Raw genomic sequence first — 26,390 nt, 5'->3', positions numbered from 1 at the left:
GTTCACTTTTTTTAGTACAAGTATCATTTGGGTAGGTAGGCCATCGTTGTTCCCAAAAAGCAATCCTCCAGGCAGAACATGTTAACTAATCTTTTCCAGAACGGAGCACGTCGAAGGCTCATCATGTGAATTGCTCCATCATCCTATGCTGTGAGAAAACGGAGCTTCTCACCTCCCACTAAGATCTATCGATAGCCACTTCACTCTCTTCCTTAAGCTGTTAAGCTGACATTCAAACAACACGAGATGATAAGTCTTTACAACTCGTGGAGAGCACATTGCTTAGCACCCTGGCAATTTCAGGTTCAGAGGGGAAATCGGTAAACGGAGAGTTGGTTGCGTTAATGGCCCATTTCACTACTTGCGCTCGCAACCTCCTTCGATTTTGGTCTTGCATATATCCCTTTTTCCTCCATTTTTTTGGCTCTCGCAACCGTGAATGTGGGGATGGCGACTTGTTTCATGGAATGCACAAAATCAAGAAAAGCTCGCCCACTTAACTTCCGAGAGCTACAGACAGGTTGTGCTATCCCAAGTTGAGAATAATCGCAACATAATTCTATCTTTTATTTTCTTTTTTTCTTTCTGTTCGGTATGCAAACAAGGTTACATGTCATACAAAGGGAAACATTTTCAGAAGCCAAATGAGCCAGCACGTCACACTGAGTTCTTCATGCTGACCCGTATCTCCTCTTCTGCCTCTGCTTCCCAGGAAATGAAAAACGGAATACTTTGCTTTCAACACTTTACACCTTCGGAGAATCAGCGGAGATTAATATTGGCCTTCACCCAGTGATCCTAGTCCGAGAAATAACTCATTTCACTGTGGTTGTCCCTTCTGCTGTCATCCAAATTTGCAACTAAAACATCAATAAAGCTTCAAGCCTTGGGGGAGCACCTGGATAAGAAACAATCGGAGTCAACATACTAACCTGACTTTTAAAAAGCTGAAATAGGTACTAGACCTTAAAAAAAAGGTCAGAAGCATTGTCATTTTAACATTGACTTTTGAACTTTGTGAATCAACTCAAAACAAGGCAATAATTCATTGCTGACTTCTCCAAATCTCAGCTTCACGGCATTGTTAATCAATGACCAGGTCAAAAAGCCAAATAGAACCCTCAAGTTTATTTGCTATGTTTGGCATCTGGGGGAACAAAAACAGATCTGACACTCCTTAACTTACCAAAGACTAATCTAGCACATTGGACAAGAACTTATCATTTCCTGCTCATCACCCTAATGGAAAGTCCAATCAGTCTATTATTTGCAAGTTGCACAACAGACCAGCCCACAACTGATGATTACCGAGTATCATACCAGCTACTATGCTCATTGGCATCAAGACCAGAATCACAGATTCTTACCTATGCATTAGAATGTAAAGGCTATAATGGCCTGTTTGTTTCACATAAAACTTCATGATAGGGGAAATGTTTTTTTGGAAAATATTTTCAAGAAAAACGCTTGCTTTTCCCTCCTTGTTGGATAATGCATCTTAATATGAAAAGCATATAATTTTCAAAAAAATTTGTCATAGCTGATTGATAAAGAATTCCCGTGAATTAGTCATATTGATTGTTTATTAAAACTTTACAAGTTTTTTTTTTTTTTGGTGAAGGCATATAGCAAATTTGAAAACAGTACATGAAAAAGGAGGAGAGAGGGAGGAAGAGGTGCACTGGTCCTCAGCCTTGCCATATTAACACCAGACTTAACTCATTTTACTTGGAAAACACTTTCCTCTTTTCTAGTAGGGAGCTTCATTTTCTGTCTTTCATGCTGCCAAGATTTCATTGACAACTTTTCAGGTTGACCACCAAGTGGCAAACACCAAAAATCAATGAAAACAGTTCCCAAAAGAAATACTTTCAATGCAACAAACACACCCCAAATCAAATCATATCTTCTCTAAAAGAATATATCTGAGGGTTGCGTACATAAGTCTAGCACAACATATTTTCCTTGTGGAAAAATAAAAATTTGTTTTTGAAATATAGCCATCCCCTTCATGCCTAGTCTCATACATGACAATGGTCACCCCATTTCCCCAAATAAAAGGTGGTTTAGTTAAGCACTCAAATCAGGTCAAATTTCACTCAATCTGCATCTAAATAGTAAAAATAAAAATTAACAATAACTCTTTGCAATTAGAGCTGCTCGATTCTGATCCACCAAAAACCAAGGCTGCTTAAATTGTAGTCATCCCATTCGTATGTCTGGTAAAATCACACAGATGCTCCCTATGTTAAATAAGACTTTGCTTGTGTCATGCCCCGATTTCATGATTCATGTTTAAATGTTATTCTTTTAGACATTAAGCAATGCTAGAGGTAGACACATGTCAACCTCTAAAAGAACTTTCGATTACAGCTTTTACTAAGCCTTAAGTAAAGGCCTCATTCTGCTTGTCTTTCTTCTGCTATATTTGATAGCACCCTTATAAGTGAACCTTCTTTTACTTAAGCCATCCCTTCCTTAATGTTCCTTAAAAAATCACATTTTTTTTATTCAAGTTTTGGTATTTTATTCGATGACCTTGCATCAAAGATGCTACCACAAAATAAGAATTTCAGTGTTTTCACCATTCCGTGGTGTGAACTTTATGTCATTCACATAGATTGCTGTAAACATAGTCTTGCGTTCCCATAATGGGAGTGCCCAGCTAGTTAAACCAGCATCAACCTCCAGGAATCCAGCGCAGATATTAGCATTTTATAAATTTAGCCAACTCTGTACAGGCAAGCAGCACCACAGAAATTATCGCACTGACCACACAAAAGTAACAGCACATACAACTTTCTCATTGCAACAGTCAACAACATCTCACAGTATAGTCTCTGAAAATTGACAATGTTCAGTCTCTTCAATAACATGTTTTTCCCATTTATGATCAGGAAAAAATCTATGAGCATGTGAAGACCAAAAACTTAACATACATTACAAGAACTTGACAGGAAAAGTGCATAGGAAGTCTAAACTTTGTTTACAAAACGGAATCAAATTCTAAACCTATCAATGCATCCAATTGAGTCCTAAACCTTTTTCCAAAGGTGCAATCAAGTCCTTTCATTGAACAGTACCCATAATTGTCCTCATGTCACTTGAAAATTTACCAACATAGCCTCCTTATATTGCACCTTTCAGCATAATTTAGGACTTAATTATATTTTCAATTAAATTTTAAAATGTAATTGAACAAATCAAAAATTTATAACTTAGATTTTTGCACTTTTTTATAAAGGTTTAGACTAGATCGGAAAAACTGAAAAGTTAAGGACTTAGTTGCATTTTGTACATTAAGTTTAAGAAGTGGCGCAATTTTCCCAGAAGTTGACCGTGCTAATTCTATGCATGAAAGGATGTTTGAGAATTCAATTTTCCCCAGAGACAGGTAATTTATATAAACATGGCAGATGACATAGAAACAAGAATAAGAACTTACCAAGAAAAGCTACTCATTTCTAAGCTGGAGACTACAGCTCACTGTAATTACGCCAAACAGCACGAAATTCCTCGCGGAATGTATTCAGGCGAGCTTTCAAGTTCGGTGTTCTAAAACTTGCATGGAGGAGAGTGGCTGAGAGAGCAAGCAGACATGAAGAGTCATATTAGATAAATTGCAAAGTACAAGACAACTAATTAAACTAAGCAAGATTCATACCAGAAAGTCCAATCAAAAGTGCCCAAAGGACAGTTAAAAGACCACAGGAGAGGTACCAGAGGACAAGTGACGCTGTGCAAGAATAGAGAAGGAAGAGACCCACTTGTCAATGACTCATACAATGCGGACAAGAAAAATTCAGAAATTTATGCAACAGCAATGGCGAATTCAGGATTACCAGAAGAGAATATCAAGACAAACACCCAACGTGGCTGACCACATACGTGAACTGTCCTTTTAGCTGATGGACGCCCCCGGATAACCGGTCTGTTGGGGAGTAAATTGTTAAAAAATAATCATCGGGAAAAACAAAATTTTAAGAAAAGTAAGAGACCCCAAACTTACGTGAGAGATGGCCTCATCTTGGCAGCTAAATGTGGAGAAAACTGCCTAACACTCCTTGTCACCTTCTCACTAAAAGTGCCTGCAAAGCTGCAGTAACAACCATTGGCAACATCAACAGGCAATGCTAGAGACGAAATCGACACACTGGACGAGAATGGCAAGACAGGAGAAAAAATTTATGTAGTTTACATTCACCATCGAGCTTGGACATGGAAATACTGCTAAGTTCACTAGTATTTCAAAAGCATATGCAATTACATGTTATATAGATGAAATATCACATAAAAGATGCTTTTCACTAAGATGACTATCCTCCACCAGATGTGAGAGAGAGAGAAATAACTGTTACCTGTCATTGAGAAATGCGATGCTAAGGGTTGTCAAAAGAGCAGCAATAATAGCAAGTGGCCTCCTGAGAAAACCAAGTGCTGCAGTTGATACAATAATAGATGAAAATTAGGAAAAAAGAGAGTTCTACATTCTTCATAGTCAAAACAGGATAGAAAACTTCCTTCTTACAGTTACTTACCAAGAATGACAACAATCATGATGAAGTAGTTTGTCCTATAGCTGCAAGTAGAAAATATATTACCAGTAATTAGATGGGAAAATGCCAATTCCATAGAAAAACTATTAAAAGAAAAAAGGAGGTTTCCATTTCACTATCACTCTAATATCACATTCCATAACTTATCAACATTTTCTAAAGTACTACATGTTCCCAACAGTTACCAGATCACAGGCAATCCACCTCCTTTATCTATAAATAGACATCTCTCTACAAAACACAGGTGACAAATAGTAACTGAGCTTCACCCAGCTTCCATTTTACTTCACCATCAATGAATCATGGGATCAAACAATCTTATGTTCAACATGCTTACTATCTACAAATCTTGTAATCACAAGTATCGGTCAGGGGAACAGAGTGGGAGCTTCTCAATATATTTTGCAATTAACCGTGCTAATAAGAGGTCATCTATATCAGAAACCAGACCAATAGCGCTCAAAATCGCATTTTCAGCTAGAACAAAACCGAAAAAGATAAAAGCTAGTTATTCAAAATTAGGCAAAACTGAAATAATCCGAACTTTTTCCACTCAATCTCTTCGAATTTCAGAACAATAAGGCTGTCCGCGCGCAAAATTCAACCGGCACGAATCAAGTTCACATTCCGTGATCAACACAAACTCTATCGAGCGCGCGTCAATTTCGCCGCCCGAACACGACACCTCAGATCCGTCCCCCTCCCTCCTCCGTTCCACGACGGAGCACTCGTGACAAGAGCAAGAGAAGGATCCGCGAATTCATCGAAGACGAGAGAAGGGGAAAGAATCCGTACTAGTAGAGGTTGCATTTGAGGCGGCTGCTCCACTTGGCGTACGATCTCGGGACGGTGAACCTGGAGAAGAACTCGGGCAAGGGGCGAGGCGGCAGCGACCAGTCCACCTCGCGGAGGGCGTCCATCAGATCCTCCGCCGTCACGTTCCCCCAATCCATCGATCCGCCCTCTTCTTCTTCTTCTTCTTCTTCTTCTTCCCCGGTCTCTTCGTTCTCCGCCGAGTCGGGAAACCCTAGAAACAACGCGCGATCGAGGAGAACCGATGGAAATTCGATCGACTCGGTTCGGGACGGAGGTGGCAGGAGACGACGCAGAGATCGAGGGAAAGAGGAATCTTCTAGAAACGAAACGAAACGAAACGAACTGAACTTTGCTTCGGCGCGTCGATGGATATTTTGCGTGCGATGATTTTGCCGATCTTACGTGGTGGGGAAGGAGATGCGGATGCGTTATAAACTCGTCGACGTCTGCCCTCCGATTCCAGGAAAATCGTGGCCTACGTAAAAAGATACCTTTTCTTTCAAGGGTATATACATACTCCTCTTTTTCAGCCATAAAAAAAAAAAAAATAGTCCTCCTTTTTTTTTTTGGTCCAAAAGTTTAAAAATCGTCTCTCTATATTTTATTATTAATAATGATGCATGTACTTTTCGAAAGCAATTCATGATTAATTCTTTTCATTAAAACAATTCACCAAAAATATAAATTTGATTCTACAGGCTCTAGCATGGCATGTTCTGATTTGCTTAAATTTTCATGGGAGAGGGGTGACCAACACAAAGTTAGGGTGACCAAAGCATGGCTCTCTCAGCCATAGCGAGGCCATGCAAGGGCCATGACGCCCTCACTCACCACCATTGACGGGCTCATGACCCTCACCATTGGTTGGTAACCTGGATAACACATTGAAGAAGAAAAAAGTAAAGAAAAGAAAAGAGAGAAAATTTTATAAAAATGGAAAATAAAAATTGTCCACATTGACATCAATAGTTCCACATAGGATAATCACCATTAACTACATCATTACGTCAGCAATTTCCAATCAAAATTAGCCGAAAGAACTAGAGGTGAGTATCGGTCAAAAGTCAACCTTAAACCAACCCTAGACCGGCCCAACCCTGCTAGTCCCTGGTTCGGTTCCTAGGAAGACCGAAGTCGGTCCTTAGTCCTGAGATTCCTAAACCGGTATTGTGCGAATTGGTCATCAATCCTGAGAGTTTAGGGTCGGTCCAACCCAAGCCAACCCCGATTCTATATATATTATATATCTAATATATTACTTATAATTTTTTTATATAGAGAAAACCCTAAAATAAACGACGTCAACAACATTAAATAGCTCATTAGTGAAGAGTTCAAGTAATTTTACATTATTTTTGAATAACTTAGATCTTTTAATGTCTTTTACGGCGTTAACAACCATAATTTACAAATGAGGAAAATGTTTTTGTGAGGAGTAAGGACATAAATAATTCCTCACAGCATCCTTCTCTAGTACTTGTTCTCTTCGGTCTTATTTGTCCTCTTAATCTTTAATTTGTCAAAATCAAAAGAAACAACTTTTTCACTTGTCATTCGACACTCACCTCACTTGCTTTAGGTCACTCATGCCGCTCGCCGCTCAATGCTCACTTGGCTTCTTGCTCCATGCTTAATGCTCGACGTTCACCCCATTCGACACTCGTCACTCGCCTCTCTTAACTAACCTCGCTCATCACTGAACCCATGGAGTCAATCTTGTCCTCACTCGCTTTTTCAGGGAGTACAAAAAATGAAACAAAAAATTATCGGTTGGTCCTGGGTTGACCTTGGAACTGGACCAAACCCATTGGGTCGGTTTGAGGTCCTTAATTGCCTTTTCAGAAAGCACAAAAAATGAAATAAATAAATTATCGGTTGGTTCCGGGTTGATCCTAGAACCGAACAGAACTTATTGGGTTGGTCCGGTCCTCGATCCCAAGCTCAATAGGGTCAATCCTCAATCCCAAAAATTGAGGACCAGCATTGTGCGAATTGATCCTAGGGTTAAGAGGTGGGCCGGCCCAACCCTAACCATGCTCACTCCCAGAAAGAACTACATTGGTAATTCGTTAAAATTTTATGAATATATTGATAAAAATTTCAAAAAATTCAAAACTAAATTAATATAATTAAAAGTTTAAAATTAAATTAACAATCATATAATAATTTTAAAAATTTTAGATAATTTTCCCAAGGTTTTTTAGTGCCCAACACATGTGGCAACTAAAGGAAAGAAGGAGTGAGATGGGTGCTCATAAGCTTTTGAGCCTTGATGGACTTTTGCGGGGTTAGATTAGAGTAAATGGAAAATTGAGCTAAGTTAAACAGATTGCACAGTCGTGTAGATTCAACAATAATGTACTCACTTGTTGCTTATCCGATTTGGATCCAATTTTAAAAGGAGTAAGTTAAGATATTGACGTAACTCGTGTAAAAATTTCAAACCAAACGAATATTGGGAAATACACCCATTAAGCCCCTAAATCATTGTTTCTCTGAAAAATGCATGATACAATCATTGGTGAAATTTATGTATCAACATATGCTCTAGACGTCATTTTTTCGTTTTACTAAAGTCAAAGCATCACGACAGAAGAAAAAGTGGGGAGAGGAGAGAGCAGGTGTGGAAGTGGAATGGGGAGGAAAAGGGTAAGAACCACCATCAATACTTGCACGATCTTTTTTCGCAGCATTTGTGAATTTTCGACCAAAACAATTACGACAAACCAGAAAGGCCTGAATGTAATGCACAAATCATGAATTAAATTGAAAATTCTAAATTAACAGGGCGAACACAAAACATATCCAAGCTTGCTTTGATGGTTGGTTTTATTCTGGCCATTGACACTTAACCTATTGGGGTTATAGAGGAACTTTGGCAGATAAGAACGAAGAAAACAGAGATAAATCCTTCACTACACTAGCACTTGTTAATCCATCCCATGCAGCAGATATACACTACTTAAAAGTGAAGAACATAAAGAAAATTGCCCCCATGTGATTATAGTTTCTCAAAATTGCCAATTAGGATGACTTATAAACAAAAGACATAAGTTTATTTAACACTAAGATGCGGAATAGTGACAAACATAAAAATAGAGAAATCAAAATGTAATATATACGTAGAATAGATGAAGGTCTACCACCAACTACTCAAAACCAAACAATTATAGCCGATGCACATTTTGAGAGGCTGGTATCAGATAAAGTCAAAATGAGAATGAAGAAAACAGAGATAAACCCTTCACTACATGAACACTTATTAGTTCATCCCATGCAGCAGATATACAATACTTAAAAGTGAATGACAAAAAGAAAAGTGCCTCCATGTGATCACAGTTTCTCAATATTACCAATTAGGATGACTCCTAAACAAATGACATAAGTTTATTTAACAGTAAAATACGGAACAGGGACAAAACGTGAAAATAGGGAAATCAAAATACATAATACACGTAGAATAGATGAAACTCTGCCACCAACTATTCAGAACAAAATAATTATAACTGATACATATATTGAGAGGCCAGTATTAGATAGAGTCAAAATGAGAACGAAGAAAATAGAGATAAACCCTTCGTTGCATGAACACTTGTTAGTTCATCCCATATAGTAAATATATAATACTTAAAAGTGAATGATAAAAATAAAATTACCCCAATGTGATCACAGTTTTTCAATATTACCAATTATGATGACTCATAAATGAAGGACATAAGTCTATTTAACAATAAAATGTGGAACAAGGACAAAATGTAAAAAGAGGAAAATCAAAATGCAAGATACATGTAGAATAGATAAAACTCCAACACAAACAAAAGATATAAGTCTATTTAACAGTAAGATGCGAAATAAAGACAAAACTTGTAATGTATCTTTCTTTTATCACTTTCAAAACATAATTTACAAATTCACAAAAGAGATTAGCATGACTCAATGCTATCCAAAGGGAAATTCAAGGCTACACTACTTAAATAACTTCAAACTCTCTTAAAAAAACATTAACTGAATATCAAATTTGTGTGCCAACTAACTTCAACTGAAATTATAATAGGTGATGCCATTTTTGGCATCAAATCGTTAACTACAATTTGATAAAAGATCTGAAGAATAACCACTCAGTAACATAATTTTGTTCCACATTGCATAACAAATAGTTACTCACACGATGTGTAATTTCTTTTCCTACAAAACTTCAATTCAAGCAAGTTCATTGCAAAATAATAAAAGACCCTAAGCTTTGTTGACCTAAAAGATAGCTGGTGATAAGCAAAAATCAACATCAAAGATAGTACTTTGAAATTGATTTCCATTACATATGCAAAACTTCAAAAATTCACTATCATTAAATTGTAACTCCAAATCGATTTATTGAAATTCTATTACTCCAAAACATTGTAGACTATCATTACTATATGATTTTGTAGTTAGATAGCTCATAAATTAAACCTAGCAAACTCAGAATTCAAACAAATTCAAATTTATAACTTGACTAAAAAAAACTATTTTGATTAAATAAATAAATGGTATGAATCGTTATCGAGTGCTACGAAATGAAATTAATATGATTTGTCAATGTCTCCAATGCATACATGTGACAATCTCCCTCCCCCTATTAGTGCATCATTCCCTCTATATTTTCTTATTTTTCTTCTTATTCTCTTTTTTCTCAAATTGAATATCGACTTAAGTGAAATTCAACTTGACTTAAAATCATTTACCTACTATGAATATTTTTGTAAGCATGTTTGTTACATTATCTAATTTCCGTTATATTTAAGACATGAGTTCACAAAATTGTAGAAGTGATAAACACTGCTTATTGCTAACCAAAGTTCAAATCAAAAGCTACACTGTTCAAGAAACTTCAAATCGTATTAAAAAATAAAATAAAAAACATTAACCAAATGTTATACATATGTGCCAACCAATTTTGACTAAAATTCTATTGGGCAACACTATTTTTTGGGTCAAAATATTTAATATAAATCGACAAGACCTTAAGAATAGCCACTTTGTTTCAATGAATATTAATGACTTGGTTTTGTTCCACTCACACAATAAACACTCATTTGCACAATAAATAAATATTCATATAAAAAAGTTTCTCTTTACTGCATTTTGGTTCAAGCAAGCTTACTATCGAAAAAGTTTCAAAGTACTTAAAAATTATGAGCTTTGCCAACCCAAAAGATGGCTAGAGATAGGGGAAAACCAGCACCAAACATAATGACTTGACACTTTTCAATAACACATATAGGACTTCAAAAAGTTACCATAACTACACCATGGGTCTAAATCAACTTTTGTAAGATCTCATGATTTTATAATATCCTAAACTTTCACTACTACATGAATTTACAAGTAAACAACTCTTAGATCAAATTCAACAACTCAAAATTCAAATGAATACTACGACTTAAATGAATCAATGTTATAAATCATTACCGAGTGCTATAAAATGAAGTTACTTTAACTTGTGGATACTTCCAATAAATGCACGCAACAAATCCCTTTCATCTCTCTCTACCTCTCCTGGTCTCCCGCCTCTCACTCCTTCTACTTTCTTCTTCTTTCCCTTTTTTATCCCAATCTCTCTTCTTCTTCTTCTTCTTCTTCTTTTCTTCTCGTTGGCTCAAATTGCAAATATAATTAGAAAGAGCTTAAGTGAGATTGGACTTGGGCTTAGAGTTATTTTCCTCTTAGTTATTTTTTCAAGCTCATTTGTTAGATGCCCACTATATTTGTGAATACTCTCAATTGTTAAACAAATTTGTAAGACGTGACCAATATTATAAATAACCATGGTCCAATCTTCAACTATACTCCCAAACTTATGAGAACAAGAAGAGATGTCATATTGACTCAAAAAGCATAATTATTTAAACAAATAGGGATACAAATATCTTACCCATTTATTGTCAATGCATAAGAGAGAACCATTACAACCAACATTTTATCGATTTCAATTCATCTTTCCTAAGAAAAAGTTCAACATTTTTTTATAATTGTTGTAATCATTTATGATAAAAATTATATTTTGTCCCCAAATTCAATGTTAATAGGTTATAGTAGTGAAACATAGCGTCAGGTCATAACAAAGATTAATTTTGAGTTCTTGTCTTTTTTTTTATTTAATTACAGATGAACTCACAAATACAATCAAAACCATACTCCTCATTGTTTGGTCTTTATGAATGATATATTGTTCGTAGATAAAACCTAAGTTAGAGTTAATCAACTCGAATTTCGAAACAAGAGATTTAATCATGTCACAACTTAACCCATACAAGTATAAGGGGAATTATATATATATATATATATATATATATATATATATATATATATCTTTAGTTATATATTTGATAGAACATTAATCTGGTTATATAATCAAAATTTTATACTCTATCAACAATATATATTTTCAAAAATTAAGAAACTAAACCTCAACAATATCCATTTAGACATATCCAACTATATAAACTCATTCTCACAATCCAACTTCCAAAATTTCTCTATCATATTACTCGTCCTACTTGCCATTAGTTAAAGAACCTTAAAAAAAAGTTGGAATAAATGTAATGAGCAATAATAGTTTAGTGAGTAGTACATATTTATTTTAAACAAATGAAGCACCCACTATATATATTTACAAAATAATACATTAAACTCATTTATCTCAAACACAACATATATTATATGTACAACACTAAGAGTGAGATATATATTTTCAACAAAGCTTTATACGTACCATAAATGCTTATTAAATTAATGTTGAATCACAGATGAATTATTGATATCATTTATCAATCTCATGACACACATTAATGGTATATTCCATTGATCAATTTCATATTCAATATCTATTTGTTCGTGTTGAACAATTCATATAATGATGAGAAAGAATATTATCCTCATAGAGATTGATAATTAATAAACCAATTAAATATAAAATGGCTAATTCCAAAAATTATATAACAAATAAAAAATAACTTGAGACTAAATTAAAATTGATGATTTTAGAAACAAATATTTGGAACTAAATACAATTAATCAGTCAGATAAATACGTTAAAGTATTTGATTTCACTATAATCACTATATATGAATTTCATATCATTATGTATACATACAAAAATAATATCTAGCATGTGATAGTCAAATTTCCTAATCTATTTACTATTTTATATCTGGGTATAGCCAATTTACTCAGTTTATTAATCTACCATATCTCTACGTGAATTTAAATAAATATAAATGCATCAAAATCTTTGAACATTCTTGATTTAGAACAAAATCTTTTGGACTACCTTATCACCAAAAGCTACTTATCTCTATCCACATTTAATTTATGACTATATATTGTAAGAAGTGATTGCATATAATCACCATCTCAGGTGTGCACATTAAGGTGGCCACTTACTTAAAAATGTAAAGTACAATAATATATGACTCACATAAATAAAATCATCTACAAAACATAAAAAACATGAAATTCATATCATCATAGTTAGACTACATCGTAGCCCTAACAAAAGGAAATTAGGCATAATAATAGAAAAAAAAATGAAAATAGATTCACTTTCAAGTGGTGAAATGGTAGATAAGCAAAACTCGAAATCTTAAATCAAAGAACAATAATTATTCACCACTTTTTGTATACTTAAAAAACTCCCAAAACAATGAAAAATAATCTAAAAATAAAAACTTACCTATCCTCTTGAATTCTCTATATTATCCCATAATAGAAAAACATCCAAGACTTTTAACATAAGGCAATTGCTTATGTTTCGCATAAAATTAGGAAATAAATCACAAAATTCATGAATTAGCATTCACCTTCCAACACTTTTGTGGGTGGTGTCTTCCTTTCCTTCTTTTTGCTTTTTTTTTTTCTTATTTTCTCCATGTCACAAGGAAAATTTTGAGTAAATAGAAGAAAATCTAAATATTTTCTCACAAACATTGCATTATTTGTTACCTAAAATGGGTAAATAACTCTATTTTTATAGAGTTATTACCAATCACGGTCACGACACAACACTTGGCAAGGTCTCCACTTATTATCAGTCGATGGCTTGGCCTAAAATAATATCTAGATTCAATGTCCATACCCAGAAACTCCTAATCAAGTTCTTAGTGATAATGAGTAATTAACCATCACCATCCAATAATCCACAAAACTAAACTTGTGTTCTAGTCACATAAATCATGTCTATAACCCACATTAAGCAACCTTTCTCACTAATGTTCATCAAGTAGAGTACATTTCAAAAAAACATTTCTCAAATCATTCAATAATTTATTTCATAAATTAGGATCACAAATTAGTATGAATAACCTTTCACAATTCATTTTATAAACACTTCTTAAATATTTCATAACAAATATAGTAGCAAATGGCCAATTATGCATCAAAATACCATAAAGATCACTTGTACTTTTTAATCAAGTCATACTTATAACATAGTATATCTAATATTTTCACTTTCAAAATAGGATTTTAAAAATTTAAAGAAAAGATAGGACTAGTCAAATGAGGTTTAAAACCAAATAACAAGAGTTACTTAGACAAACGAATTCATAATTTATTAAATAAGTGTGAAAAATATCAAAATCAAGTAAAAATCTTATCTTATCGACTAAAAAAAAAATGTTATCTTAACATGAATCAACTAAGTTTAAATGCTGATAAAACGACTCCTACACTCCAACAAAATGCTCATCCAAAGTAAATATTCAAAACAATCCGCAACACAAAACTTATGTAAAACTTTAAAATTTCACTTCAACCAAAATTTTACTTTGAGGCAATTTCAATCAAATCCCACAGTTCCATAATGCTTTAATCTATCATTTCCACAAAATTCCAAAGCTTACCAACTCTTAAATAGAGTCTTGCAATTCAAAATTCACATAATTTTGAATTTACACATTAATTATAGAAAGTACTCCAGTTGGACGAGCAAAGGGCTTAAGTCCTTATCAATAACTGCAAAATAGAGTCACTTTTCTTGAGGTATGCACATGTGAAATTCTTCTTCATTGTTTCCTTCTTTTCTTTCTTCTCTTGTTCTTCAATTCAGACTCTCTCTTCACTTTCTTATATTTCAAATAGTCATCCCCTTGTTAACTAGTCAAATCCTTTTTTTCCTGGCCTCTTCTTTAAGTCAAGATAATTATTATAAATCATGTGTCAAGTTTAGCAAGAGTAGAACTTCAAATGATACCTTGGTGAGAAGTAGGGATGAAGTACCGAGCAACGGAGTCTTCCTATTTCTTTGATCATTTGTGAATAAGAAATTGATGGAGATCTCGAGTATGAATGTTGCGATAGATGAAGTGAAGAGATGTGACTCGTATTTTGTGCAACCGTCTAATGACACTTAATGTTAAAGGGAAATTTTTTGAGATAGTAGCACAAATAAAAAAAAAAATTAGCCTGGAGTGTTGGCAATAAACATCAGCATATGCATCAAATGAATGTTTATAGGTCAATGTGGTTGTATACCTTAACAATCACATTAACAAACATGGAGCTTATGGCTAGGTTGGATTTGCATGTTCCACGCTAATAAAATATAAATGACTAGAAGGATAAAACGACTTGATTCAAAGTACAAAATCAAACTGAACAAAAATCAAAACTCAAGGACCAAACTGAATTGACAAAGAGTAGGGATGATCATCGGATGGCTCGAGTGAGTTGGGCCCTTTGATCGTGTCTCGCTTGTTGCTTAGGCTCGCCTATGAAAAAGTTTAGTTCACAAACTTGTTGGGCCCAATCAAGGTCTAGCTGAGCTTGATAATTAAACATTATTGTCTAAATTTGCCTAGCCGAGCTTGTTAATTAGATATTATTGTCCGAATTCACTCGAAATAATGTTTGAGTCCATCTGAATTGTTGGGTTCTTTAAAAGTACTTCGTTATCTTTCTTTTATTTTTTTTTTCAAGGTAGTACACATCCGAGTTTGCAAATAATATTTTAAGTACAACGGACCATTTAACCACTAATGTCGATTTCGTCGAATCTTTATAACCTCATTCTATCAATTTTGTGTTGACGTGTAGTGCTGGAATTATTATCGGATTAGGCCCGCCGGTCCCGTGCTCGTCCATCCAAATGAATGAAATAACAAAATCGACCAATAAGGTCGCGACTCATTCCGGCCCGTGATTGCACACCATAGAACCGGCCACACCCTAACACTGCCGATAAAAAGAACACGTTGTCTTTTCATCTGGTTAGCCAACAGGCAAAAAGCCCTTTCCCTTTCAATCCTCCTCTCCTCCTCTAATTAAACGCAAAAATCCAATCTAAAAAGAAAAAAATCTAATCAAAATTTCAATCCCTTTCTAATCCAAACCCCAGCCACATTCATCTTCCCGCTAATCACGACCGTGACGCAAAGAAAATACACATCATCTTCTCCACGTTAAAAAGAAGACGACAGATGATGATTTTTCACCTAGTTAACTCAAATCAAATCAAATTCAAGATATTTAATCATTATTATCTCTTGTAAAATTAATAATTATTGACTGTAATTAATTAATTTTATAAGACTGGATCCCATTTCTTCCCCCACGCTCCATATCGAAATCCCACTTCCATCGATTTCATCTTCTCTCCTTCTCTCTCTCTCTCTCTCTGGTTTCGTCGATTCTCGCTCGGCTCTCTTCCCACCTCGCCGTCGCGCTCGGCGATTCAGGCGCAAGGGCCCAAAGCCCACGTGTCGCGGCGCCCGATTAGCTCGTCGCGCAGCTCCGATTCGCCGGATCCGGCGGCCGAGCTCGGCGTCCGATCGATTCTAGGGTTTCGTCCTTTCTTCCGTCTCGTCAATGGCGCAATCGGCGGGGAGGGGGGAGGGTGGTCGGGGATTACCTGGTGGGCAAGAAAATCGGGTCGGGGTCGTTCTCCCTGGTGTGGCACGCGCGGCACCGGTCCCACGGGATGGAGGTCGCGATCAAGGAGATCGCCACCGACAAGCTCAACAAGAAGCTGCAGGAGAGCCTCTTGTCCGAGATATACATACTGAGGAACATCGACCACCCGAACATCGTTCGGCTGCACGAAATCATTGAGGTGGGTCGTCTCTCGGGACGCTTTTTCCGGCATCTTTCGAAATATGCGGCAAGTTGCTTACTTTTCGGCGTTGAAGCTCGTTAGGGGATAATTGTAGGCTGTGGCGCGGAGGGGTTTCCGGCCCTTCTGGAGTTGTAGGATGTTCTTTTCCTGTTTTTTTTTTTTTTTTTGCCTTGGGCTGGTATGTTATGGAATATGAATGATTGGGCGATCTTATTACTAAGGTCACTGCTGGTTAGGCGGGTGTGATGAGGTTTTGAGCAAATTTTTGTTACGGAACGTATTAGAAATGTTAGCGTTCCTAGTGCGTAAGGAGACCTTTTCTTGTTACAGAAAAATAACTTTTTTACTGAAGAAAAAGCATTAGATGCTTTGCAGTTCATCATGAATTTGCTTAAGTCCAGTAGATATCTTATTCTGTGAAAATACTGTTTGGATGATAGAGGATAAAGATGTAATGGCAATTGGAATGATATTAATTCCTATTTTGGCTAAGTGATTGTTAAATTTTTGTCTCTTAGGGGTCCCTCATCTGGGATCCCTGGGGAAGAGGATCAAGTTGGCCCTTGCGAATAGCTTGATGCACTATCTCCCTTCAACCCTTTGAGGGAATGGGCTTCTAGATGCGGTATTTCGTTAGTGATCCTTTCGGGTCCTTGGCTTGTCACATGAGTCTAGGTGTACAACCTTTGTAATTTAATGATATACCCATGGATTGGCCAATTCCTATTTGGAAGGATGCAACTTCTTAGCCGCTGCAGTCTCTACTCCCACTAATAGTTTAGCACATTCTTTGTTGTTACTATGCGGTCCCGAAGCACAAGGAGATTTTACTTGTTGTATCGAGTAGTTGGATCATAATCTCTTACCATAAAAATAGGCGCATTATAGATTGGGGCGTAAAGTCCATCCCAATTGAAGGTTCTTTATTGGACGCGAGAAAGTCTAGGGTAGCAAGTTTGCCTTCTAAAAGCATTTGTTAGAAAGGAGTTGATGCGTAACTAGCAATCAGTAACTATGTTGACATGTCAGACACGAGTTCATGATATGTTGCTGAGCTGTTATCATATGTCTATATATTTATGATCTTTGGAGATGTTATTAGTAGCTTAAGATTGGAACCATGTTGCATGAGTCAGGCCCCTGGGAAAATACATCTTGTACTGGAATACTGCAAAGGTGGTGACCTTTCCTCGTATATCAATCGCCGCGGAAGAGTTCCTGAAGAGATTGCTAAGCACTACATGCAACAGCTAGGTGTGTTAGAATTTAATTTATCTACATTTCATCTATGAGATCCTTTGTTTCCAACTCTCCGTGATTTGAGTTTCGGTGATTGTGTCTCTCTGCAGCAAACGGTCTACAAGTTCTTCGTGACAATAATCTTATACACCGGGATCTGAAACCACAGGTGCGGTAATTGCACCTATGTTAATTCCAAGAATTTTAGGTTTCTCCTATGATTTTTTTGATTAATTCATACATTTGTAAAAATTGATACCACGCCAACATGTCCTTAAGTGCTTTAATATCCAAAAGGACAAATTAGATGTTATTCATTTGTTGCAGAAAGAAGTATATATCTCCAGAAAAATAAATTGTATGCGAATTTTTTATAGTTAACATTTATCATAAGCATATTGCTTGATATTCTTCTTTTTAATACAGCCTGATATTCGTAAGATCTTGTACATATTGTAACATGGATGACCCCTTCTATAGACCAAATATGAAAGTTCTGTCTTCTTGGTTACAGATAAAACTAATCATAGCATATTGCCTGATACTCTTCTGTCTCATCCATTCTAGTACTTTTCAGACGATGAACATTTGATAACATGTATTACCCTTTGTACAGAATCTCCTTCTATCTACCAATGATGAACGTTCTGTATTAAAGATTGCAGATTTTGGATTTGCAAGGTGACTGGAGCCCTCTCTCTCTCTCTCTCTCTCTCTCTCTCTCTCTCTCTCCCTCCACCCACATCAATAGACGGCGAAGATGATACGTCTGCCTCTGAATGTGATTTTCATTCTCTATATATTTAATGTGTAGATCAATTTTCTAATTATAGTTAAAGAGGGGATAATTTAAAACTCAGGGTTATTTAAGTGACTATGCATGGACTTTGTTTAGTCATTTAGGGAGACTTGATTTCATGTAATTCCATCTTGAACCTGAATGGGTGCAGCCTATGTTCTCAACAATCCTCAGGAATAGCTCCTAGAGAATACAAGTGCTGAACCTTGTGTATGCACCTCCCAATCTAGGCCTTCACTATGTTACCAAATGCTATTTTGCAATTTTTTTTCCTGTAAAGTACATCTCGACGATGTCGACTTCTAAGGTGAATGTCAATACTAATAATTGTAATTTGATGGTGTGTTTTGTCGCAGCTTTTTGTATTTTCTATATTTAATCTTCTTCTTAATTTGGACCTGTACTGGGTAAATATTTTGAGGGCTTTGGTACTTCAGGCTTACCATGATTCATTTTTTACTACGTCAAAAACCTATTCAGACTAGGTGGGCATGTGACTTGATCTGTTTTACAATTTTTTTTTTGGGAATGTAGGTCTAGTGTTTTTTTAAGACATCTGATTGTGCTGAGGTTGTGCAATTTCGTTTTACTGATTGGTTGTGTAAGTTTTGTTTTTCCACTTAATGTGATTATTCTCTATTGGCAGATCGTTGCAACCAAAGGGCCTTGCAGAAACTTTGTGTGGTTCACCTCTTTATATGGCACCAGAGATCATGCAACTTCAGAAGTATGATGCTAAGGTAACATCTTCTACTCTCAGTTTAAGTGCAGCCATTGCTTCTAGAAACTTATTCTTGTTGAATGAAATGTGCAGGCAGATCTCTGGAGTGTTGGTGCAATACTGTTTCAGCTTGTGACTGGAAAAACCCCATTCACTGGGAACAACCAAATGCAGGTATAACTGATGTTGCCTCATGCCAGAATGCTTTTAAATGCTTGCTAGCACCCATAGGATAGCAATTGCCCCTTATTTGTAGCTTCTGTCTTGACCCTTTCCTTCTACATGCTTTGCACAGTTGCTTCAGAACATTGTAAAATCGACAGAGTTGCAGTTTCCTCCTGAAAGTAGGGATCTAAGCTTTGACTGCAAAGATTTGTGCCAGAAGTTACTTCGCCGTAATCCAGGTATTTGGGAGCATTCTAGCTTATTGTCAAATAAGAAAGGGAAAATGAACCCACCAAAGAAATTTTAACCCCTTATCCTGATTGTTTAAGGACTTTGTTAGGCATAGATTGCTATGGAGAAGTTGTGATGTGGTTCATGTAAATATGAAAAAGGATGCAACAAACCGTTCTAATTCTCTTTAGGACATTTCTCATTTTAGATGTCATCATTAGTGTTGCGTTGAATCTGGTACCTTTTGTGACTATTTGTTTAGTCGAGAATGAGATAATCTGGTAACATCTAGATCTTGTGATTAAATAATTGTTTATTTAAAAGCTTGTGAAAATTAGAGGGCATCCGCTACTAATTAGATGTTGGTTCTCCAGTTCCAGGAAAAAAATAAAATTTCTGGAAGTAGCATTGAGCATGGGATATAACAAGTGTGGAGCTTGAGGGTTTTCTTTGTTCTTTGTTCTTGTCAAAGGAGTAAATAATGGAGAACAGGATTGGGAGTTATCTATCTCAGAGAAGGGTGATTTTCATGATGACTTAGCAGATGCTGATATGATGGTTTTACCAGCTCTTCATGATATGTGACCAAAGCCTCTAGACATGGTGTTGTGTGTACAAAGCTATACCTGTGGCAAAACCATTTATTATGTAATTTCATTACCTTGTTTTACTTCAGATGTCCAGAGACCTTGGACCTCGGTTATCTGTGTTTATTCCGTAATTCCATTTAGCTGAAAACCTAGTTATATGAGAGTAACCTTTCTTACTAGTGTTTGAAGTTCTGGTTCTGCCCGAGGAGGCCATCTACACAATGAAACTACAACTGGCTTTCTACCTGTCTCATTTATTTGTGAATGTTTGAATACTAGATTTTATTTTTTGCTAATTGCAAAAATTCATTGCTCTTGATACTTAAACAAACTAATAAGGGAAACCAGGAAGACCTTTTTAGATTTAGTTATTTACCAATGGAATCTGAATTAGTTGTTAGTCAGTTATCAGATGCTAGAGTTACAGTGAAAAAATCCTCGAAATTAATTTTTGTTTGAATATACAGTTGAACGTTTGACTTTTCAAGAGTTCTTCAACCACTCATTTCTGTCCCAGAAGCAGCCAGATGGTTTGTTGAGGTACTTTTGAGGGACAAACTTTTGTCATCAGACCTTATGCATTAAAACCTTCTGTTCATGACTACAAAATTCTTTCAATGTGCAGAAGTAGCAAGTTTTCAAGAACCTTGGATAGTTTTCCTTCATCAGAGTCTGATCCCGTGAAGAATGAAGAGGAATTGGTTCATGATGATTGTTTTCCCTTTTTTCTTGATGATGATTGTAATGGTTCAGTTAGGAGTCCATCCTTTTCAAGTAGGAGGACCCCAACACAGTCGATTCAGGGATTAACTGATCCAAAGATTGATAAGAGAGAATTGCCATCCGCTGCTTTTAGTTACAGACGAAATTCAAGGGACAGTAGTAGCAGCAACATGAAGATAGAGAATGATAGCTTTAGGCCTGACACTTATAGTAATTCTGATGCAAAACCAAACGATCCTTTGTTGGACCAAAGACCAATGAACAGTCGCTCAAGAGGTATGCTCCTTTTCTCTCTTTATTTTCAGTTATGAAAGCTAGGATTGTCTTTGAAGTATATCATCTAATTCACAGTCGCAGACTCAATGGAGTTGATTGATGACTATGTTCTAGTTCCTGGACCTCCTTTGGATGTCTCATCTTCCTCTCTTAGTGCTTCTAAGACAAGCCAGTTTCCATTCAAATCAGATAGTCCACCTCAGGCATCTCATGAAGTGGCTTTCCCATCAAGTGCCCCAGTTTCAATTGGTCTTTTAAGGAGGGGTAATATTTACCAAATGGGAAGCGTTGGAAGTTCTACTGTTGCTCGAGGGACTTCATTTGAATCCATGGATAATGTAGATGCCTTGGAAAGGCCATCGTCTCACTGTATGATGAGAATTATGTTATTGCAACAGTTCACATCTATCATCAAGCAACTAGTGAATAAAGAGGCAAGTTACAACTCAATCCCTGGATTCTGACTTTTATATTAAATGAGTACTTGAGTGACCCTATTGACATGATCAGTTTGCATCTGTTAAGTAGTAGCATGGGGGAGATTGTGGAGTGAAATTTTGATTTTGTCTAACTTCTATCTAATTTTAAGCAAATATTCGTATATCAAGAATTCTAACACAAATAGGGGAAAACAGATAATTAGCCCTTTGGATTGGTTTAGTTGTGTAGGATCATGGCACTTGATTTCTCACATCATCAAATCCAAAAAATACTACTTTTGATTCATCTAGATTTTGGCTCAGGGCTCCTCTTTGTCTATGATCATGGTATTTCCTTTGTATAGAGGAATGCCATTTTATAATTGAAAAAATAAATAACAGTAGAGATGAATAAAAGTTTGTAATATATATCAGTTTTCAGTGGTTAGGGAATAAAGGGGTCTTTTTCTTTTCAGCATCCTGTGCACACGTGGAGGGACTTGGGCCCAATTATCGATTAGAATAATGAAACTTGTTCTTACATTTCGAATAATTTTTCATGAGAGGGTATGTGGACAGATATGGGGGTTTTGCATGACCTCATACCCTTTAATTGAGGGTTTGCGATGTTTGATAACCAACCGGGAATTAAAACTCAGCAACGTTTGACCTCATAAATTGTTAGTTCCTTGAGTTAATTATGCGCTTGTCAATCTGCTACCTGTTGCTAGGTTTAGCATGCATCTCATACTGATTACACCCACAAGAGAAATATTGCCTTCAGCATTTATTGAACTGCACTCGTGAAACTTTAGGCTTATACATCTTTGTGTTAATAAGTATGTCTTGAATCTACAAATAGATGGAGAAGGAAAAGCATTTGAAAGCATTTTCAATCCAGCTTGTGATTCTTGCTATATGGAAACAAGCATTGCACATATGCCATACAGAGGCTGCATCTGCTACGGAAGGAAGTCCCAGCCCAGTGACTGATGCTTACAACACCTTAGGGCCGGAGGAGGTTTCCATCCATATCGAGGGTGAATTTCTTCGAGAAGTGGAGCATGCTGAGGAACTTGCGAAGGTTATTGAACCAGGTCTGTCTTCTTTATATTTTCTTCTGACTTGGATCATTTCTTTGTTTTACTGTTGCTTTACTGCACCATTTCTCCTTCATGGCACAAGTCAAATTCTATTATGATCATTTATCCTCTGTATTGGTTATCAAGTAAAATAAAATGGACTTAAAAGATCTTGTAGAATTCTAGTTCTGAAAACTGTCTTTAACTCCAAACATTTGGTATTCTCAATAATTCCCAATAGTGTACCGAGGACCTAACTGAAGGGAAGACATGGGAGGACAAATTATGTCAATTCATGTTCTTTGCTTGGTCAGTCACTAGTGTACTTCAGCATAACAGGACTCAATTGTAATTTAGTATGACTGTTCAACCTCATTTTTATCTCACTATGAATTGAACTGTGACCCCCCCCCCAAAAAAAAAAGTGAGGTACATCTTTCTGGTTTATTTAGTGTTTAACATAAGTAAGATGATTGCAGGAAGTAGAGAAATGCCATTGCCAGATGCGATGGAGGCAATATTTCAATCTGCTCTTGATCTTGGCAGACGTGGGGCTGTAAGTGTTCTTTATTTATATTTGTCCTTCCTGCTATTATCATGTGGTTGAAGTGATGTCCATTAAAGGCCATTGATGTAGATCTACTAGTCGTGCTAACACTGTGTAATGCCTGTTATGAAATGTTTTCAAAGGTTGATTTACAAAATTTTAGGTGGCCATACATCATTGGTTTTGTATCTGCATTATGAAAACTGCATCAAATGATGTATGGCCAGGTAAATTTTGCAAATGTTTGGTACCCCTAACATTATTCTCACGTTTCATCTAAAAATTGCCATATAGCATTGTTGACTCTAAGAGTGTCCAGAACAGAATGATTCAATTGCTATGCCTTTGGATGAGTGATTGCTCTTTTTCTTTCGTAATGACTTGGTTAGAGGTCTTAACCTATTGATCGGTCAATGCTTTGTCTGCCTTGATTAAGCTGATGAATCACTAGGTAGAGCAAAGTATGTACAGAGCAGGGGATGTATGGGATGCGATTCAACTGCTAGGCAGCCTAAGTGGCATGGCCTATTCAGCAATTTGCGCTCAATGCATGAATTGTCAAACATACTGTTGTTATATTGCGGTTGCACTATGTAAAATTTGTAAATTGAAATGTTAGCTCTAGCTGGGATTTTTAGTATTTGGAAACTTATCATATTGCTTTGAAATTATCTATAAAGTCTGACACCAGTTCAACGAGTGTGTGGACTGACGTACTTAAATGTTGCTGTTGCAAATTGCAGGTTGAAGAACTTATGGGTAATGCAGATGCAAAATCATCGTATTCAAAGGCTGTGCAGCTGTTACTCTTTCTTCTAGTGGAGGCGCCATCACTTCACCTCAATCCACCTTTCTCCCTCACTAACTCAGACCGATATAGGCTTCGTAATTACATTAATATGCTTAAGAACAGAATTGATTAAGGTCGGGCATGGCTCTTCACAAAAGCGAAGACCTGCAATGAGCCACATAGCCAATGAAAGTTACTTTACTCCCTCTCCCTATTAACTTTGCTCCTGCTACGACACTGTAAAATAATTTATCTGTACAGTTATTCTTCATGTGACCGGGGTAAATTGGTAGGAGAGGATTTGTAAATAGGCTGGAGGATGAAAAATTCTCAAGTTCTGTGCAGAAATTAGCAAAATGCCTTCACTTGTTTTCATAGGAGGTGTTTCAGCCAGTCATTATATTCCTTTAAGATTCAGAGAGTTTTGTCATTGTATATACCACAATTTGACTTGTCCCACTAAATTTCCACTGGACAATGATGTGAGGGTTACTCTGTTGAGCTCTCTATCTTTGGAATACTGCACCTGACAAAAAGAGATTTGCGCATTATCCTTTAGTTAATAGGTGGGCTTGGCTTTTATGTTGTAGGCGTTAAAGATGATTAACAATACTTTCGCGCATTATTTCTGTCGTAGGGCGAGATGGCAGTCAAGGTCCATTTATCGGAGTCAAGACCTGACAGGTTCTCAAAGCTCTTGTACCATACTCAATTATGCCGCTTTATTCTGATGGGGAGCCATTTGATTTCTTCTTGTGGGTTAGACAATTCAGTCTCCTACATATGATAAATGCATGCATTGTTTGTATCCTTGCTGTTTATTTCAACCAGGACTTGCTTGCCAGTCCTATGCTGCTTCAACCATCAGAACTTCCGAGCATTTTGTCATCATCGTCGGTTGCCTTTTGTGTCTGGTAAAATTTCCCTTTTCCAGAGCTCACGTTGATGTATGGATACGTGCTGCAATGGAAAATATTTCGGTAATGAGACCTTTACAGCCAATTGAACTAGTAATGATCTAATGGCGGCGGCCATGATCAAGGCTGAATGGTTGTGGGGCGGTCAGGGATTACATACTCTATCCTTGTCTAGGCCATCAAGTCATGCCCCTATTCCTGCATCATGGCCTCAGCGGATCTAGGGTCCAAGCCTCATCTCTACCCCGAAGAAGGGTCTTGCATCTCCTCATTTGCGCCTCGCCTTCCTCTAACCTAATCTGAGTCAAATACGTTGAGTTACCAAAGATGCAGAAGATTCTCTTGTCGCGGATATACAAAACTAAAGTGGTTATGGCCCATTTAGGAATATATCTGGAAGTGTTTCAATGAGATGAGCGAGATGAAAGTCTTGCTAGTTGTCTAATTATATTAGGATATCATTAGTATGCTAGAAATATGTGAACATGTGATCTGTTAAGACTATACATTAGAGGAATGGAAGGCTGCTTCATTGGCCCCTACCCGGTTCTTCCCGATGCTTAGCTCCGACTCCACGAGTAATGGGCCAGGCCCATTTGTTGTCACTAGCAAGATGTGGATTAGTTTACTGTTGGCGCTCACTGTCGTGGGCTAGAAGATTTTTTGGCCGACGGTATTGGTGGTTTGAACCGTGGGATAAGCGGACATCCAACAACAAAAGATGGTAAGAGGTTGCGGCAGTTCGGAATAGTAAATTATGGCAAACTTTAAGTAGTATTTTGGAGTTAAAGGATGATGTTAGTATTGGGTCTCTGCACATATTGTCAAAATTAGCCAAAACTATGATTTTAGATGAATAAAGAATCAGTGCGTTTTATTTTCACAATCATTTGAAGTTGGCATGTTCTGAACGATATTAACTATGGAAATAGCATGACCCTTTTACCTATCTGTTGCTATATGTATGAATTCTTTTGAAAGCTCATCAATGATCCATAACTAGATATTGTTTCAACATTCAGACTTATATGAACCAATTACAATTACTTCCGGGAAAAAGCTTGAACCGAACTATACTTGTTCTAGGGACTTTCCTATATTCAAATTGATTACAAATATAGAGAGTACGATGCTATGTTGGTCAAGAAAACACCAAACAACACTTTTTTCTAGGGCAACTTTTCCTATTTTAATGATAACAAATATTGACCATCTGAAACGAAATGTTGATTACTTATGGGTAAGACAATACACACACACACACACACACACACACACACACACAAAAATAGGAGAGAGTTTGTATTTTTAAGAAATGAATTTGCATCACCGATCGATCCACGTGAGTGTTCATCGTTTAATTACTCCACAACATGCATCTCTACTATATAGAGAGCAAACTCAATAAGGGATTTCAAATATTTGCACAA

At 36.4% G+C, this 26,390-nt stretch overlaps 2 protein-coding genes across 4 annotated transcripts; one reads left to right on the top strand and one right to left on the bottom strand.

Annotated features, from left to right (window-relative positions):
- Positions 1 to 477: 477 nt before the first annotated feature.
- LOC104426429 (PRA1 family protein A1) lies at positions 478 to 10,987 on the bottom strand. 3 transcript variants are annotated; one of them, XM_039305470.1, is made up of 9 exons: positions 10,971 to 10,987; positions 5,352 to 5,548; positions 4,539 to 4,579; positions 4,359 to 4,437; positions 4,010 to 4,096; positions 3,843 to 3,931; positions 3,665 to 3,736; positions 3,446 to 3,580; positions 478 to 898 (listed from the first exon to the last, which is right to left on the bottom strand). In XM_039305470.1, exons 2-8 carry the CDS (start codon positions 5,507 to 5,509, stop codon positions 3,477 to 3,479), a joined length of 630 nt encoding a protein of 209 aa, XP_039161404.1. In that variant the 5' UTR covers positions 5,510 to 5,548; positions 10,971 to 10,987; the 3' UTR covers positions 478 to 898; positions 3,446 to 3,476. The 3 variants fall into 3 exon arrangements, with proteins under 3 accessions (XP_039161404.1, XP_010037791.1, XP_039161405.1); XM_010039489.3 differs by lacking the exon at positions 10,971 to 10,987 and having other exon boundaries at positions 5,352 to 5,790; XM_039305471.1 differs by lacking the exons at positions 478 to 898; positions 10,971 to 10,987 and adding an exon at positions 1,601 to 1,782 and having other exon boundaries at positions 5,352 to 5,791.
- A 4,969-nt stretch (positions 10,988 to 15,956) lies between these two features.
- Positions 15,957 to 24,579, top strand: LOC104426428 (serine/threonine-protein kinase ATG1c). Its single transcript, XM_010039487.3, is given in 14 exon segments — positions 15,957 to 16,234; positions 16,236 to 16,458; positions 17,598 to 17,715; positions 17,811 to 17,869; positions 18,317 to 18,381; positions 19,146 to 19,239; positions 19,314 to 19,394; positions 19,516 to 19,624; positions 20,674 to 20,746; positions 20,832 to 21,205; positions 21,281 to 21,639; positions 22,487 to 22,721; positions 23,186 to 23,262; positions 23,997 to 24,579. Coding segments are annotated over 14 exon segments (2,067 nt in total). The 5' UTR covers positions 15,957 to 16,214; the 3' UTR covers positions 24,177 to 24,579.
- The last annotated feature ends 1,811 nt before the right edge of the window (positions 24,580 to 26,390 follow it).

Source organism: Eucalyptus grandis, chromosome 11 (assembly GCF_016545825.1).
Source record: "Eucalyptus grandis isolate ANBG69807.140 chromosome 11, ASM1654582v1, whole genome shotgun sequence".
NCBI classification, from domain to species: Eukaryota; Viridiplantae; Streptophyta; class Magnoliopsida; order Myrtales; family Myrtaceae; genus Eucalyptus; species Eucalyptus grandis.
The sequence above is the reverse complement of the archived record's forward strand: the minus strand, read 5'-3'. Positions and strand labels throughout refer to the sequence as shown.

Excerpts from the sequence above, each read along its gene's own strand:
- LOC104426429 (XM_039305470.1), bottom strand. The coding sequence starts at position 5,509 with ATGGATTGGGGGAACGTGACGGCGGAGGATCTGATGGACGCCCTCCGC. Across the intron at positions 4,097-4,358 it reads ATCGCATTTCTCAATGACAG|CTTTGCAGGCACTTTTAGTG; the intron begins GTAACAGTTATT and ends TTGTTACTGCAG. Across the intron at positions 3,737-3,842 it reads TGTCTTGATATTCTCTTCTG|CGTCACTTGTCCTCTGGTAC; the intron begins GTAATCCTGAAT and ends ATTCTTGCACAG.